This window comes from Oryx dammah, unplaced genomic scaffold (genome assembly GCF_014754425.2).
Source record: "Oryx dammah isolate SB20612 unplaced genomic scaffold, SCBI_Odam_1.1 HiC_scaffold_16, whole genome shotgun sequence".
Taxonomy (NCBI): Eukaryota; Metazoa; Chordata; class Mammalia; order Artiodactyla; family Bovidae; genus Oryx; species Oryx dammah.
Window position 1 is genome coordinate 29,241,291 of NW_024070200.1, and position 18,765 is coordinate 29,260,055.

Sequence of the window (18,765 nt, forward strand, 5' to 3'; positions counted from 1 at the left end):
TTTAGAGTAATACTAGTACACACATTTAATTTATAATGCAGTACAGAGTTTGAGTCCAATTTTGAAAGAAGTTCTGTGGGTAAAATGCTATAAAACAGCATTGTGTGCTACATTTGTGAAAGGAAGCATCAATTGATGTGGCAGACTTTGCTGTTGTCCTGTTTTTAAAAATCGCCACAGTCACACCAGCTTTCAACAAACACCATCCTCATGGGTCAGCAGCCATCAACAATAAGGCAAGACTTGCCACCAGCAAAAAGACTACATCTTGCCCGAAGGCTGAGATGCTGGTTAGCAGTTTTTAGCAATAAGCTAATCTTTAGTTAAAGAATATACATTGATTTTTTTTTTTAGGCGTAGTGCTACATAACACATTTAATAGACTACAGTATAGTGTAAACGTAACATATATACACTGGGAAACCGAAAAATTCATGTGACTTGCTTTTTTGCCATGTTTGTTTTATCTGTGTGGTCTGGAACAAGCTGAAACATGTCCAGACTTTTCCTATAATTTGTTTATAAATGAGCTGTGTACTGTAGAAGAAGCTCCTAAGTTTGGAGCTAAGCAGTCGGGGTTCCCTTGGAGAAGTGTAGCTTGCATCCTTTCCTGGTATTGCCTCATTTTTTGACCATTTTATTTTGCATGTGAGGGTTACACATACTTGCAAACGGAAAATTTACTACTAAGTTAATATTTATTCAAAGCTTGTTGTGTGCAAATACATAGATCAAGGATCAACCTTAGCAGACACCATCTATTTTATAGTTGGCCTGCAATGTAGATAACATAGGTTTGATCCCTGGGTGGAGAAGATCCCCTGGAGGAGGAAATGGCAACCCACTCCAGTATTCTTGCCTGGAGAATTCCATGGACAGTGGAACCTGGTGGGCCACAGTCCATGGGGTCAGTAAGAGTCGGACACAACTGAGCCACTAACACTTTATTACAAGAATCACATTATGTCTGGACCTTACTGTTCTTTATTTTGTTTCAGAAGTGTGTGGAGCTTCATATTTGTGATTTGATTGTCTGTACTTTTTGTTTATAGATGATCCCCATTTTTTGTACTAGTGGTCAGCACACTATAGCCAGATCAGTCTGTTGCCTGTTGTGTTATGAAGTTTTATTGGAACATAGCCATGCCCATCCATAGCTATGGCTGTGGCTACTTTTGCACTACAATGGCAGAGTTAAATATTCTGCAGAGCCTGAAATGTGTATTACCTGACTGTATAAAAATAGCTCCCAAACCTCTGATTTATAAAGTGTATTCAAACTTTTATGTCCATTTTATAAGTGCCATATTCATTGGTACTTCATAACTAAAATTCATAACTAAAATCGTTTATGAGAGGAGACCAATAAAATAATTGGATTTTATTTCATTTAATAACATGAGAAATATTTTTCAAATACTGGAAAATGCCTATGCCTCCACTTTCTTTTGAAGATGAACATTTCTTTAGTATCAAAATATTGGTGGCATGTAAGTGGTGGGTCAGTGGAGACACAGAGATAGAAAAGAAGGAGATGAAGGAGAGGCCTAATTCCATGAGCAATAGTTATTTAAAAGACAGTTTGAACAGCAGATTCTAATTTTTGTGAAATTATCTAGAGAGAGATTGAAATTCACATTAACGTATTACATCTAAATGATTAATATTGTGGCCATAATATTTATTAAGCAAATGATCATTCACGTGTGACTCTGAACTGTGGCCTCCATACACTGTGATAGTAATCTACCCAGTGTTTACCCCAATACTGAGCACCAAGTGTTTAGTTCACCTGAAAACCTAGGTGCTTACTATTCTGCTCAGGGATTATTAAGATATACATATAAAGCACCTCTCACTCTTCAGAGCAATCCAGAGTCTGAACCATGGTACTCTGACAATATGTTGTATGTATGTGAACCGACTCTTTGCGACCCCATGGTCTGTAGCCTACCAGGCTCTTCTGTCCATGGGATTTCAGGCAATAGTACTGGAGTGGATTGCCATTTCCTTCTCCAGGGGATCTTCCCGACCCAGGGATCGAACCCGGGTCTTCCGCATTGTAGACAGACGCTTTACCATCTGAGCCACCAGGGAAGAACACCTTTCACTAAAAATGGGGTTTGAAATTTTCTTTTGCCTTTCACTTTGAGAGAGCTGAAATAAGGCTTTAGGCAGGAAAAGAAGATATGTATCTAAAAACATTTCTTTCTTAAACTATTTTGACTTTTCAAGTCCATCAACAAGCAACAACATCCCACTCATGAGAGTAGTACAGTCCGTGAAACACACGAAGAGGAAAAGCAGCACTGTGATGAAGGAGGGATGGATGGTCCACTACACCAGCAAGGATCCGCTGGTAAGATCCACACCCAGCTCTTGGCTGGCCTTGTGAGCTTTAACTAGAGGAGCTTCTGGTGCTCTGTCGAGACTGTGGGGTATCTGGGTTAGCAGGAACAAACCTTAGTGCAGGCAGGGTACAGGATCAGGGGAGAATATTCACAGTCTCCGAGTGTTCCGTGCAGTTGAGCAAACAACTGAGTTAGAAAAGAGTGGACAGCAATCTCAGGGAAACAAAGTCCTTTCCCTGTGTTACTTGAGATGATTCCAAAACAACTTGAGTGTCTACCTATCTTTTTATAGCAGCCGGGAAAACGTTCAGAATGCTCATCTGTGATTCAAAAAAATTTTTGAGCACTGCATTTTAGGGAGAGAAAAAATGATAACTGTTATATACTTCTTCAATCCTTAAGGGTTCACTTAAAAATTGACCTATTCAGAAACATAGTAATCTTATATTTTATTAGATAAAAGACAGCACATTTAAAATTTTTATTATACTCTGAGTTTCTCACTACTTCTTATTTTCCTAATAGTTGATAGCATGAGGTTGTGTGTGTATTGACGTATGTTTCAATTAAAGTAACTGACCTTTAGTAATAAGCTTCTTTCTCAGCTATTGGTAGTGTTTTACTCATCACCTCCTAGCCGTAGAATTCCTATCATTTCTTTAGGTAAATTGACACCTATAACCTAACAGCTGTGTCTATAATCTCAGCCTTCTCTTCCAGAGAGAGCTTTACATGACTTAATGTAGGACTCAGCTGAATTTCATCCAGTCTTTCCTAGATGTGGTAAAAGATTTGAAGCATATTTAGTATATTTGACTGGTGTAAGATAGGTTGTAGAAGAGACCAAGAATAGTATTAGGACATTTTAGTCTGAGAAGAAGAAATACATGCATTCATACAGACACACAAGGACCTGATCATCAAATCATGGATGTTTAGATCTGCAGTAAGCTTAAGAGAAAGTCAAGGATGCATTCCTCTAATGTGAGGTTGATGCCATGAAGTCAGCCTTGCCATCCTCCTCAACATTCTTTAGTTCTACTGTGCCATTTCTAATGGAAGCCAAAATGCCTGGCTGGATCAGCATGGCATGCCTTATGTTCTAAAACAATAGAATATAAATATTATATCTCCCATTAAGCCCTTTTATTACAGCTATTAATCCACCTCTAGCTCTTCAAGCCATCCAATAAATTTTAAAACGGTGTTTTCTATTTATTCTACTTGCACTAAGTGCCAGGCACTGCTCTGGGTGCTAATACATCATCTCTTTTAATATTTATAACTCTCAAATGTAGGTGCAGAAACTCACTACGCATTTGCTGAATAGATACCTTCCAGAGTCTTGAAATTGTTAGTCTTCCTCTTCCAAAGGCCACACACTTTCCCCCATCAAATCTTATGCCCCAGTGGGAAAGTGTTTTGATTTTATCTGTCTTGGATTTTTTTTTTTAAGTTTTTAAATGATACTGTATCAAACTTGTATTTCAGCGGAAGCGGCACTATTGGAGATTGGATAGCAAATGTATTACCCTCTTTCAAAATGACACAGGAAGTAGGTACTACAAGGTAAGGGTGACTCCTTCCTTGACTGAGGTCTCATGCCCCCTCTTGCTTGCTTATGGGAATGTAGAGTATCAGAAATACAAAATTACACCCAACAAATGTGACTCTTCTGAGGCTTGCTCCGAGAGATACTTTTTTCTTCTTTGTAGTTTTTAGATTTGGGGGAAATCAGGTTGTGATCTGATTAGTCATCTGTGAATTTCAAATTTCACTGTGGAATGCTTTGACCCCTTGGGATGGTGGGGGAGAGGGTGGGGGAGAAGAAGCTTAACTGTCTGTTTTAGCAGGGATATGTGATTTAACTAGCAAGTTCAGGGTCACAGAAGATTAGTGAAAAGTAAATTCCTGAAGTCTGTTCTATCCAACTTTCTTTGTTTCGTTTTGCACTGGTAGTCCTGCAAATATGTCACCAGGGGTTAGGAAACATTGTATGATTCCCCCCTATATTGCCAATATCATAAGGAGCACTTTCCGCTAGAAAAATAATTTGGCAGCTGTTTTCATTCTGTCTCTCTACATGAAATAATACAGATGTCACATAACATATCACCCAGTGAAACACGGTTCCAAAAGAAATTTAGAGTGAAAAAGTATATATTTGCTCCATCAAGAATAATGAAGGCTCAGCGATAGTAGGTGTTGTTCTCCATGGGCCCCTTTACACAGACCTAACAGAAAAAGGAAACCTTATTAACTTTTAAATTAAAAATTTGTTTTAAAAGTTATTATTTCTTCTCCATCCTAAAAGACAATATGGTGATTAATTTTTTAAATATCAAAACTGTCTTAAAGGAAACTGCTTTTAAAACCACTCTCTGTGGTATTCCTCACTAAAATTGTTCATGTGGCCATATTATTATATTAACATCTATCAAGTCAAATTACATGATTGATTTTCAGTGCTTTAAAGAATAGTTGAAATTTAAAAACAGCTGTGCATACCCAAATGCATTTCAAAAGGGTTGTGATTTTACCTCACAGTTATTAAAATTATCATTTATAGTCTAAGACTTCAATTTTGATGCAGGTTCAAAATTAGTCACATTTATTCTTATTGCATAAATATACTAAAAAGCCACTTAAACTTTTCTGGCAAAAGGAGATGATAATTTTATTTTTGTGTTTTTCTTAGTTATATTCTGTGTCTTATAAACTGTTTTATAGAAATGATAGCTGATTGTAATGTCATTTCTTACATGTCCCTGGCATGAGTTTTATTTGAGAGTTTTATTTGAAAATTTTATCCTTTTTGATAAACTCCATTTAGTACACATTTTTTTCCACAGGAAATACCTTTATCAGAAATTTTATCTCTGGAACCAGCAAAACCATCAGCTTTAATCCCTAGTGGGGCCAACCCTCACTGTTTTGAGATCACTACAGCAGACATTGTGTATTATGTGGGAGAAAATGTGGTCAACCCCTCCAGCCCACCACCAAACAGCAGCATCCTCACCAGTGGCGTTGGTGCCGATGTGGCCAGGATGTGGGAGATGGCCATCCAGCACGCCCTCATGCCCGTCATACCCAAGGGGTCCTCTGTGGGTTCAGGAACCAACGCGCACAGTGAGTCTGCTGGTTTTCTGTCTGTCTTTAGAACAGGTGAAGAGAACCCCTTTAGGGATGTTTAGTTTGTTGGAAGACCCTGATTCTGGGAAAGATCGATGGCAGGAGGAGAAGCGGGTGACAGAGGATAATATGGTTGGATAGCATCACCAACTCAATGGACATGTGTTTGAGAAAACTCTAGGAGATAGTAAAGGACAGGAAAGCCTGTTGTACTACAGTCCATGGGTTCACAAAGAGTTGGACATGACTTAGTGACTGAACAAACAAAAAGGCCCGGTGGGGGGGCGGTCTCCAAATAAAAGCTTCTACATATAAGGTGTTTTATTTTATATAAAAAATTTGAACAAATGCATGTCAACCCAATGTATCCAGTAATAGCAGAAACTTGGGCTATTGGTGATAAAAGAAGTAATCTTGTTGGTGATAAAAGAAGAGGTAATCTTGTCAGCTCGAGCTTGACTGAAATGCCAGTTTTGCCATCTGCAAATCTAAGTTAACACAAGTCCTCCAAAACCACCGAATGTGCTACTCTCTGCAGGAGACTTAGTGTTCAGAGTACTTGCTGCTGCTGCTGCTAAGTCGCTTCAGTTGTGTCTGACTCTGTGCAACTCTGTAGACGGCAGGCACCAGGCTCCCCCGTCCCTGGGATTCTCTAGGCAAGAACACTGGAGTGGGTTGCTATTGCCTTCTCCAGTGCATGAAAGTGAAAAGTGAAAGTGAAGTTGCTCAGTTGTGTCTGACTCGTAGCAACCCCATGGACTGCAGCCTATCAGCCTCTTCCAGCCATGAGATTCTCCAGGCAAGAGTACTGGAGTGGGGTGCCAGTGCCTTCTCTGTGCTCAGAGTACTTGGAAACTCTTAAATCATTTTTTCCCAGGTAGATCTCTCTGTTCATTGTAGCATGAGATAAATTTTACCAGAATTCAATCAAGATCAAAAATGGAGGATTCATTTTTGAAAGATATGTTAGAGGAGTATCTGTATACAAATGTAACTTTACAATCTCATAATGGCTATTAATAATGAAGCCTGTGGCAAAGAACCCTCTGTTTTCACATCACAGTGATCTGATGACTGTGATAGATTTGATTTGTCACAACTTTTTAGTTGATCTCTACAACCAGTGTATGTATTGCATGCATGCATGCTAAGTAGCCTCAGTCATGTTCAACTCGGTGCCACCCTATGGACTGTATAGCCTGCCACACTCCTCCATCCATGGGATTCCCCAGGCGGCTTCTTTACCACTGGCACCACCTGGGAAGCTCAGTACATATCAATAGGATATATATGCCTATTGGAGTGCTAACCATTTTATGTGAGATCTCTATTTTTCAAATAACCCCAATAGGTGGATGTTAATGTTTTGCCTGCTTTACGGGTAAGGGAATCAGACCCTAGTGGCATCAAGCTGTTTCTGCTTGTACCAGAGTTAAGAAATGGCCAACCAGAATTTGAACCCAAATCTTTATGACTTCCAACTCTAAACTGACAAAATACTATTATTTTTCAAAGCAAAGTACAGAGTAAATCTGTAACTGTAAAAGCAAACAAATATTCTAATAGGCATTTTCTTAGAAGAATATAATTGCTGTGATTTAAAAATACCCCTGCAGCTTGATTAATAAACATGTGTTTACCTATTTTGCAATTACCTCTCTTACTTCTTTTGTGTATTTTTTAACGTGTATTTCTAGGAGATATTTCTGTGAGTATTTCAGTTTCAAACTGCCAGATTCAAGAAAATGTGGTGAGTATGTACCTACTAATATAAAACTTGGTACTATGATCTTTTATTGGAAAATAAGAGCATCATAAAATACATTTTTATTGATCTGACATTTTAATTTTTTAGTATTTTCTAGAAAATAAAATAGGGTCCCTTTGGATGTTTTTCCTCTATAAAATTTTAGAAACATTACATTGTATCAATTCTTTAGTGATTTTCTGTAATCTGTTCTGTAGTGTGGAGAGTTAAATAACTATTTTTCATTTCAGGTAAGCAATTATAATGCAGTGCCTGATTTTTTATATATTTGACCCATCTTGATACTGGAATTTTAAATGGTTGATGTTATGTAATACCAGATAAAATAGATAAATTATTTGAATTTCATGAGTAGCTTAAACGTGCCCTTATTCTCTTTCCTTGATTGCAACCTAAAAGTGCTATCATATGACAAGGAGTTGCAAATATACTTACAATCACTTGTACTTATCAAGGAGGCCTGATAAAACTGTATAAATGAGATTTTATGGGTCCACATTCTAGCACCCTAGTCAACTGTACCACCTAATTCCATCAGCTCAGTTTTTGAAAATTCTGTATAGATCATATACATATTATGAAGTAATTTACACTCTGTCATATGTTTGCTTTTTTTTTTATTATACTTTGTCACTGTGGCAAGAAGCCCAAAAGTAACGAGGCCTTTCCTACCTCATGCTGTGACTCAGATTTTTCCCTCAATTTTGACTGCTATGCCTGTGACCAAAAGGAAAACATTTGTAGCCTTACACTAATCTGAGTTTACTTTTCAAAAAGTAAACTCTGTGAAACTTAATTTATCACCAGCATAACTTTGCAACCTTTACTAAATTGGCATAAAGTAAACTGAAAACCAATATGATTGAGAGAATTAGGAAAAGTTCATAACAAAAATTAGCTGTATTCTTATTCTGTCAGTCACAAGACCTCTTTTTCTATTAGTCAAAAGATAGATAAAGATTTCTGTTGCTCTTAGCCAGAGAAGACTTTGAGAAATATTTATCTACCTATAAATCTCTTGTGAAATTCTAGATTCCTTTGTGGTTCTTCCACCTACAAATTCTAGATGGCCATTGAGCTATCAGAAAAAAATGAAGTAGTACTTGGACTCAGACTACTAGAGTAGTAGTAATTTCTTTTCTTGTCTTCAGACAACCTTGAACTCTGAACCATAGATACTCTGAAGGGATCAGAGGATAGAAAGGACTTATAGTTTTTTTTTGGAGGAGGGACAAAGGAAAAGGATAGGAATATATAGAATATGCAAAGGGTAAGATGTGAGGTAAAGGGACTTTTGGTTTTGAAAGGACAACGGTAAAAGGGTAGAGGATAGGCAGAAAATTCCACGGTATGTCATAGCAATACTGAAAGTGAAAAAGTATTACATTATACTTTCATGATTGTCATCATCAAATCACAGGTTGTAAACACAGTCATTTAAAACAGAATGCTTTACTTAGCAATTATTACTTCAAAGAGGAAAGAGTAGACGGTTGGAAACTTGTAACCTCTATAAGTGGAGAAAGTGAAACAGTTTGGTCACCTTATAAATGAGAATTTCATTATCCATTTGTTGTGTCTCTGGCTCATTCACAGTGATTGAGCCCCTTTTCCTTCCTTAAATTCATCTGATGTAGATGATTGAATAAGAAGCAGCCTTACCATTTTAGCCATAAAGAATGAAATGGGTTGGAATCAGGACTCACCGAGACGTGATTGGGAATCATGATTATTTAATGTGAAATTTCTAAATAACCATCTCAATAAGCAAATCTGTTTCTAATACTGGCATTACATATGTTTTTGACATTATATATATATAAATGACATTATAGTTTTAAGTCTTTTTTTTTTCTCCCTAATGAAACCTATTTACTTGAACACTGAAAAATTTCTGCTGGTTAAGAGCAGAATAGTTTTCAAACATTACAACATTAAATTGAAGGGTGAGTTTTTAAGATTATCATTATATTGTAGGTGTCATCTGGCATTTAAATTGTTTATGTTTAAATTCATCAAGTATTAATGATATATTTAATAAAATGATAGAATTTATTAGGACTAATACATTGTTTCACTTCATGTTTGTTTTTCTCTGGGCTTAAACCTGTAGGACATCAGCACAGTTTATCAGATTTTTCCTGATGAAGTGCTGGGTTCTGGACAGTTTGGAATTGTGTATGGAGGTATGTTGATTCACCAATTATTTTTATAGTTTTGGCTACTTGTGTTAAGAAAATTAGTATCTCCCAGAAGAATATAAAAACCTATATGTAGATGTGTTTTAGATGTTATGTCTTTCTGTGACTTACCTTTTTAGAAGTTTCTCTTGAGGTTATCGCCAACTGGAAACTTAGCACATGTCTGTTTTGAAAGAGAAATTTTTCTGCTCCTAAAAAATTTCTTTGGCTTAAATATTGATAAACTCTATACACAATAATGGCTAAATATTGGTTTATACAGGCAAAATATTGAGAAACAAGGAAACTGTAATTTGGAAACATTCTTTTTCCTCTTAGCATATTTTGTCAGAATGCTATAGAAATCCATTCATGTAACTAGGCAAAAACTAGTCTATTCTGACGTCTTTATTAGATGTTAGAATCTAACGTCTTCTATTCTAACATCTTTAGCAATATTATGTATTTTGTTAAGGTTTGCATTTTTTACAAGTATGAAGTAAAATATTAAATTTTTACATTTTTCTTATTCTCAGGTTATTTGGTGAATTTAGTTAAAGCTTCTGTCTTAGATTGTAGTCAGTTCAATCACATTTTTCAAATCCTTAGGAAAGATACTAGGTGTTTTACCTGCCCTGTAAAATGGCCTCATAACTTTCAATTACTTAATATATTATCAGTTAACAGATTATCTTTTTTGTGAGATGGGGTGCTCTGAAATAATCACAATGTTTGATTCTATTACTTATCATAGTATAATATTGTGCTTTTTTATTTAAAAACTAATTAAATTCTACTCTGTTTTACAAAGTAATTTTGATTCTTATAAAATGTGCACATCATTTTTTTTGACAGAAAACCTGTCAGTGAGTCAGCAACCATTGTATTTTCTGTCAAGGCCTAACAGTGTGACTGGGGAGACTAATTACAACACAAGGAATTGTTCTGCAGTGTAATAATTGTATGCATGCCAGAAAGAACAATCATGGTGTATAGAGCATGGTGCTGTACTTAGTCGCTCAGTCATGTCCAACTCCTTGAGACCCCGTGGACTGTAGCCCAGCAGGCTCCTCTGTCCATGGGAATTCTCCAGACAAGAATACTGGAGTGGGTAGCCAGTCCCTTCTCCAGGGCATCTTCCTGACCCAGGAATTGAACCAGGGTCTCCTGCATTGCAGGTGGATTCTTTACCAACTGAGCTACCAGGGAAGCCCATGAAGTGTGGTAAATATACATAACTGAATGTAGTATGGGGGCGAAATGGGTAAGAAATGAGATTAGAGAAACCAGCATGTGCCAGATAGTTTGTAACATCCAACAGTGAAGGAGCGGGTTTAGAAGGAGGCCTCCACAAGGAAGACTAGAAAGTTACACCTGGACACATATGGATGAAGCAGATAGGAACAGTCACAGAAGACAGGTCAAGTGCCATAGAGACACAAACATGGAGACTAAACACGCCACAGTCTTGCAGACAGCAGTTGCAGTAAAAGTCTGAGTTGGAACAGAGATTGCAGCCAGTGAAAGTAAAGAACATGAAAACAAGACAGTAGTTTTGTCAGTTGTGAAGGGAAGCATTCTCGAAGGAGTTGGAAGGAATGGTGAAAGTGGTTTTAGGGAGAAGCAGCACTAGAATTACACCAAATGTAAAAATAATAGACTTTTGAATCAGTTTATATGTGGCCAAAAATAGTGAGTGGTTAGTTTCACTTTCAAATTCAATTAGCATTACTTTATTCGTATCTTCTATAATCAAGTAGTGTAGAAGTGAACAGCTTGAGGGGACCCTTTGATTCCCTAGAAGGTTTATTGTGAGAATTAAATTGGATAGGATATATGTAAAGGGCCTGTCAGATGTTGACGATGGTGATAATAATGATGAGAACATGTTTTTTGAGTGTGTATAGTTATCTGGGCATTCTGTGTACTGCACATATCTTGTGACATCTAATTCTCACAGCAGTGCTGCCATTGAAGATGAGGAACTCAGAAAGCTTTAGTGGTATGCTCAAGACCATGACGCTATTAGTGCCAAGATTTTTATTCTTTCTGTTACAGCATACATTAGTTTATCAGGACTTCATCCTTTCTTAAGGAGAGTACTTTTGCCAGTGGTATGAATATTTTCCATATTAAGTAGCTCAATATCCTGTTTCTAAAACATATGTTTTATAAGAAAATATCAGATTGTTCATATGAATAGCTTTTAATGTCCTAATTCTTTTGTGTTTTGAATTTGGCTAAGTTTATAGTGTATATTTGATCTATAATAATGGAGCTAAGAAATGAAATCTTGATGGGCAAAAGTCAGTGCTCACCAGAAATGTTAATTTTTTCAGTAAACCATTTTTATAATTCTAAAATGTCCTTATAAATTCTGGTATTCTTCTATAGAGATGATATTTAATAAGATTATGCTATTGTTTCTTTTTTATTTTAAAGGAAAACATCGTAAAACAGGAAGAGATGTAGCTATTAAGATCATTGACAAGTTAAGGTTTCCAACAAAACAAGAAAGCCAGCTTCGTAATGAGGTTGCAATTCTTCAGGTACTTTTTGTTTTTTATGTGGGGTCTATAATATATCCCATTAACTTCTGCAAAACAAAGGAAAGTTACCCATTATCTGTGGCATAGATATTTAGGAATATGTTTAAATAAGTGAAAAGGCAGATCAAGCATCAAACCACTGCCTGGGTGGTATCTTCCCTGAGACTAGGCAGCAGCTTTTCCTTTCTATGTGCTTAATTCTAGGTTTTAGTGTGTTATTAATTCTCATTAAATGAATACTGTTCAGCATTTGCCCATAGTGGACATGCTGCGACCATTTTGTTTTACATTATCAATGACCTTGCCTTCATAAACATTCCTCCTTTATGCTGTGATAATTATATGAATTGAGTATATGTCAGTATGCAGCTGTCAGCATATCAAGTAAAAGAGTAATACATGCCTGAGAATCAGATGATCGTGATCTTATTAGTGTCCTCTTGGTGTCCCACTGTAAGCCTTTTATTTAATATTGAGACTATTCCTTAACTCTTCTCATTTTTTAAGGCAGTCCCTTTTTAAAGCCAGAATTTGCTAATGAAAAGTATTATGTGATATACATAATTTTTTAAATTATTAAAACTTTTTATGCAGATTAAAAGGAAATAGAGCAGTTGTTTATTTACTAAATGTGGCCAACCTAGCTGTCCAGTCTGGACAGTTTAAATCCTTGATAAATGCCCATTTTTATATAACTTCCATAGTTATCTACATGCAAGCTGATCATAATTTCTGATTTATAGTTTTATTAAATAATTTTCATCTGAGCATTGCTAGCAAAACAAAACAGACTGCATTTCTTCATTTATTGTTTCATATAAATGGCATTTCTTGAGTTTATACAATAAAAAAATTGAAAAAGATATGATTTTCTGCCCTAAAGGATCTCATGTGTACAGACAACCAAAATAATTGTTGCTGTATATTAAAAAATGACATAGACTTTTCTGAGACTCATATGTTCTAAAGATGGTGTTTTCGTGCTTTTGAACAACTTTCGTGCTTTTGTAACACAAAGAACTACCACAATGTTCTCTGCCTTCTTGGAAGAAGATAACCACAGATATTAAGCTGACAATTCATGCATAGTTTGGTGCTTGCTACTCAGATTCTTTTGCAAAAAATTCTTGACAACATTGAGTTGTCACGTCTGATAACTTAGTGACACCTTTCCATACTTGGACCCCCCTCTTCCGGTCTCCACTCTCACCTGATGTCCTGAAGGCTGACTCCTTTGCAGCCTTGCCACAGTTGGCATAAGGATAAGACATTTCTCTTTCTTTACAGGACATAAGAGGAGTTTCAATTAACATGGTTATGCCTTTCTACTTTTTATTGGAGCTGCAGAGGAACATCATATTCTTTCTGTATAGCCCTTTAATTAGCTTTCCTGAGCATGACTACACGTTATCAGCTGCTGACTCTGTAGTAAGGTAGAAAAATAAAATACACCATAAACTGACTCCAGCTCCTTTGCAAAAGAGTAGCTACAATCAGCAACTCGGATGCAGTAAACATGCATTTGGCAAAAATTTCATTATAATGTGGTTTTTGGTAAAGAATTTGGTTAGGTTGAAAGTCAGATTTTGTCCCTTGAGCATACAAAGAGTTTGAACAGTTCACATATTATGGCCTGAAATCTCAAAAATCCTCATCAGTTATCATTCATCCCCATTGTCCCCAGTCGTTCTTCATTTCCGTCATCAAACTCATATTTATTGAGTACATACCATGAGCTAAGCTCTGTTCTTGGCTCAGTTCGTACAGTGGGGACAAAGACACTCAAGTCCTTCCTGTCATGAGTCTTTAAATTGTATTTAAATTGTCTTTAAATTGTATTTTCAGGTTTACTTTTAGTCTGATGTTTACAACATACTTAAATGTTGAATTTTTAATTACAAAACCTGTACAAGGAGTCTTATTAAAGCTTGGTTTATGTATAGGAGGCTTCAGAGTTCATACTTTACCAAAAGTTGACATTTGTTTCAAACTTGTTCACCAGAAATTAGTCTGATCTATATTCTCTTTTTCCATAGCACTTAGCATATTCTAGCCTATTGCAGAATTTTATTTATTATATTTGCTGTGGGTTTCTTTCCCCATCCCCAATCCCAATCCCTGCTCTAGAATATATATGTTTCAGAAGGGCAGATGCTGTTATTTGCTAATAGTATCAAATAACTGATATATATCCCAAAATACATACTGATATATCCCAAACACCAAAGATTGTTCCTGACAAACATTAGATGTTTAGCAAATATTTGTTGGATGAATGCTTGTTGAATTAAAACTGTACAGAGACATCATCCTGTCACATAAGAAGTCATAGTATCCAACCAGGAAGCAAATGTCTGGACTCTGTTTGCTATTAATGGTTAATTGGTTAGTTAAGAAGGATTGTTTGTTCTTTGAAAGCCCTCATTGCCCTGGTTTATATTTCTTATAAAAATAAGTAATTCATTTTTTAAACCTGAAAAGAAAATATGGTAATAAGTAGAGAGACGAGGGGAAGATTCTGACTCACTAACTGATACGTTCAGAAAAAGTACCGTGATTGAAATCAGCTGAATGGTACAGAAGGTTTTCTTTTCCTAATCTTGAGGAGCAGAATCCTCTCCCTCTGGATATAAAAGTGATACGCAGAAGCATTTGGTATCCTTTGCCCATGGTCTCCTGCTTATGAAAGCTAGTTTCCTCGTTTATGCTTATACCTGGAGTCTGACTAGCTCTGCCCCATCCTGTTCTTCCTTCTGAGATTGTCCGGAGAGGACCAAGTGGGCTGGAAATGGCTGATGGGAGAACATTCTGCTCATGCAGTTCTGTTAGTTTCGTTGTTGTTGTTGAACTCTGATTTGTTTCTGTTTCTGTTTTTTTTTTTTTTTTTAAATAAAAACCTTCTTAGCTTGTAGAGGACTTCAAAGTTGTAAAAATGAATGTGTGAAAAAGTAGGCTTCTCCTTTCTTTTTCTCGTTCATCTTCTTTACTGGGCGAAGGCTTCCGAGAGGCTGATTTAGTCATTAGAAAGCTATACTCTTTAGATATCTTTGAACAGTTGTTTTGGCCTAGTTATCCCTGATTTATATCATTTCAAATAGCTGTTTTCATTATCTCTAAATGCTTTGTAATTATTATTATATTTCAGGAGGATGATAAATAAATGTAGATGTTAAACTTCATTCAAAAACTCCCAAGAGATTTTATTTATAGTATGATTTTATAAGTTGTATCTTGATTTTTAAAAAAGGTAAATCTGAATTTTTTTTTTCTATTCATGTTAACAAAATAGGGATAAAAAGATAGTTTATGATTATTGGGGATATTACAGAAAACTGACTTTTGTAAGAAGATGCAATTAATCTCAGAAGGCTTAGAAACTTACAATCTAAAGTAAGTGATACTGGCATGATATATTTAATACAGTTTATCAACATAGGCTTGTTTAGTCTAAATTCATTTTCATTTTCTCACATAATATCACAATGTACAAAAGCTTTAGGATAATGCTAATGAATGTATATAATTCTAATTGATATACTATTTTGTCTTTATCTTAAATATCAGCTTATTTTTTTCTAAGGAATACTAGAGCTTCTGTTTATGATATATTAGAGCATTTTGGAATACTAAAGGTGCTGAATACAGAATGTAGGAAAAGATATGTAAGAATTTTACAGGCCATAGATTAAGTATATCCCCGTTTACTTATCTCCTAAAATTCCACCATCATTCTTAAATCTCTGTTGCAAGGCACTCTTCTTTCCATTAAAGTATCTCTTAACTTTAAAACAAAAGAACAGCAACAATAAACTGTGTTCTTGATTTGTCTAGGCCATCTCTCATGGCTGCAGCACATTTTATATTGACATACTTTAATTTGTGCTCCTTGCTGCTTTCCATTCTTATTCATAAATATCTGTCGTTGGTTTCCACACCTTTTTACAGTGTGGAACTTCTGCCATACTCCTGTCTTCTACCTCTGCCCAGCTATCACTCTTTGGCTATTTTCAGTCTTTACCCTACTTGACTAGCCTCAGTGCTTCAACAGCACTGATCGTTTGCTCCTTTCTAGGTCTCACTCCTCACTCCATCCCTGCACTCATCAGGCCCCATTTCACCTTCCCTGCTAGCTCTGCTAGCTCTGTTCTTACTGACCTTCTTCCCTTCATCTAAATGGTTTATGCTAATCTGGGACTCATTCCCAGAGTGAGCTCATCCACTTTAAGAGACTCATCTGTCATTATTTCTCAGGTTATTTTCTTAATTTATTTCATGAACTCTGTTCTTTCACAGACACTTCAGTTTCCTATTTCTGACGTTAGGACATCTCCACTTTGCTGTGCCAGTCTTACCCAAACCAGCTAGCCAAAAACCAAACAATTATTCCTAATGTTTTCCCTGCAAGTTATTTTCTAATTTTGTCCATTTTGCTATTATTTCTCCAGTTTCGAAGGAACTTCAATTAATTTCCTTTAATTAAAATATTAAGTCATTCAACAGTACTCTTGAAGCCCTTCCTTCTTTGATACAAAGCAATTTATTAGGTTGTATAACAGTGAATGAAACCTTTTAGGATATTTATCATATATTTGGACAAAGAGATACAAGTAACTGCAAGTCAGGATAGCTGTGGAAACATAGAACGTAGTGAAAGAAGTCATGAGTTATGGCAGAGGTCAGGGTACTCGAATGAGGGGGATTTTCAAAGGGAAGTACAGCATTGGTGAAATCTTAAAAGAGTCATGATTCTTGGTGACCAAAGAAATGTTGGAAAGGGTTATTAGGCTGAGGGGCCACCTTAATAAAATAAATACACTATGAAATATAAGTAGAAAACTAGATCATTTTAAAAGAGTGGCTTCAAATCACTTCATGTGGTTTGAAAAAATAATTCTAAAAATTCTTCAAATTCTAAACACTTTCAGAATTCTCAGAAAGAATTCTAAAAATCTTTGTATCTGCTGTATATTTTTAAGTTGACAGCTAGAACTATTTTTGTCAGAAGTCCAAAGAATTTTAATTTTGTACTATAGTGAAAATCCTGGTATTTGAAAATAAAGCTGTTGTATAACTCATTTAAATATATGCATTACAATCTAAATATCAAAAACATTTTATATCTTTAAACAGTCATTTAAAAATACATCCATAGGCTTTTTAAGCAATAGCATATTTTACAGTATTTTTGTTTTCTTTGACTACATTATACTTTCACCACAGAAATATATTCCAACATTATACATTTTTATACTTTTAAGTCTTTTATTGGTTCTCCTTTCATATTTATTTACAATAAAAATCATTGTATATTTTTAAATTTCTTGATTATAACACTGAATGTGTAAAGCATTCTCCTGATTCATTTATCATTACAGTTATTAGTAAAACCTTTGTCTAGCAAGATAAATATTCTGTAAAGTTTGATCTATGCTTGTTAACATAAAAAATGAAATGTTACTGAAAGCACATTATTTGATGAGGTTTATTTTTTAATATAGTTAATAAATTTTTAGGTGATTATTATTTTTTGTTTACACTAAACAGTTCAGCAGTTTTATTCCTTTTGTTAAATTGTAGAAGCCAAGTTGTAAGTGCCACCCCCCCAGATAAGATAGAAACATTCCAAGTGATTTATCTTCAGAAATTCATCCTCTTTTAATTCTCTCTATTAAAAGATCCATTAAATCCTTTTCTGATTTTGGTGAAAGCATGCATAAGAAGCTAGGTTGCCAAAGAATTGAGTTACAAGTTATTAGAGTTATTCCGTTCACACCAACACAATATTTCAAACTTTCCCTTTATTTTTTTCCTAGACAATTTTCTTCCCCATGGCAAGGTACCTTAGTAGTGTTAGGAATGTATAAGAAGCATACCTTCCTTTTGAAAAGTGGGGAAAAAAATATTGTGAAAGGCAACTTGGGGATTGAGAATTTGAAGAGTATGGAGATTTTCTCAAATAGATCTGTATTAGAAAATTATTTATGGATTGTTAAGATTCATTCATTCAAAGTATAATTATTGAGTACTTCCCATGTTCCAGATAGTAGGGGTACAAATATAAACAAAGCAAATTTTCCTTAACATTATCCCTCTGCTTACATATCTCTTAATCTTCCATTTGCCCAAGAGTTTGCCTTCCTTAGTTTAGAGACTGCTGTGAAAGGACAGAGTACACTTAGGAAATGGCTTTTGTGAGAGTTCACGGAGAACCGTAGATATCGTGCCAAGTCAACTGGATTTTATTATGCTTGGGTGATTGTGAATTATTGAAATATTTTCAAAAAATTATTACAATCAGATCTGTATTGAGGGATGATATAAAGAAAAAAGTTTGAATACAAGAAAACTGTTTTGGAGGCTCTGCTAGTTATAGTAATCAGAGCTAGTTTTAACACTCAGAATGCCCCCATTCTGTATAAATAAGTAATTAAATTTTAGGCTCCAGTTAGAAAACTATGATATTTTATGAGAAGGAAGAGTGTAGATGGGCTGCTCATTGTTCCAGATGTTACAGCTACCTCTAAAAGCTTAGCCCTGGGAGGAAGATTGGGCATTGGGTGTGAAAGAAACCAGACACTATGTCAGAGTGATACCTTATGTCCGATGCAGGATATGGCACGCTTGGGGCTGGTACGCGGGGATGACCCAGAGAGATGTTGTGGGGAAGGGGGTTCATGTTTGGGAACGCATGTTCACCGTGGTGGATTCATGTCAATGTATGCCAAAACCAATACAGAATTGTAAAGTAAAAAAATAAATAAATAAAATAAAATAAAATAAAA

General features: G+C 35.5%; 1 protein-coding gene across 2 annotated transcripts in view; it reads left to right on the forward strand.

Moving 5' to 3' along the window:
- The window catches only part of PRKD1 (protein kinase D1), a 341,766-nt gene that overhangs the window by 290,165 nt on the left and 32,836 nt on the right, over positions 1-18,765 (forward strand). For both annotated transcript variants that reach the window (XM_040257184.1, XM_040257185.1), the window contains 6 exons: positions 2,236-2,359; positions 3,843-3,920; positions 5,204-5,483; positions 7,184-7,236; positions 9,368-9,440; positions 11,877-11,983. In XM_040257184.1, coding sequence (XP_040113118.1) covers positions 2,236-2,359; positions 3,843-3,920; positions 5,204-5,483; positions 7,184-7,236; positions 9,368-9,440; positions 11,877-11,983 — 715 coding nt within the window. The remainder of the gene's footprint in view (positions 1-2,235; positions 2,360-3,842; positions 3,921-5,203; positions 5,484-7,183; positions 7,237-9,367; positions 9,441-11,876; positions 11,984-18,765) is intronic.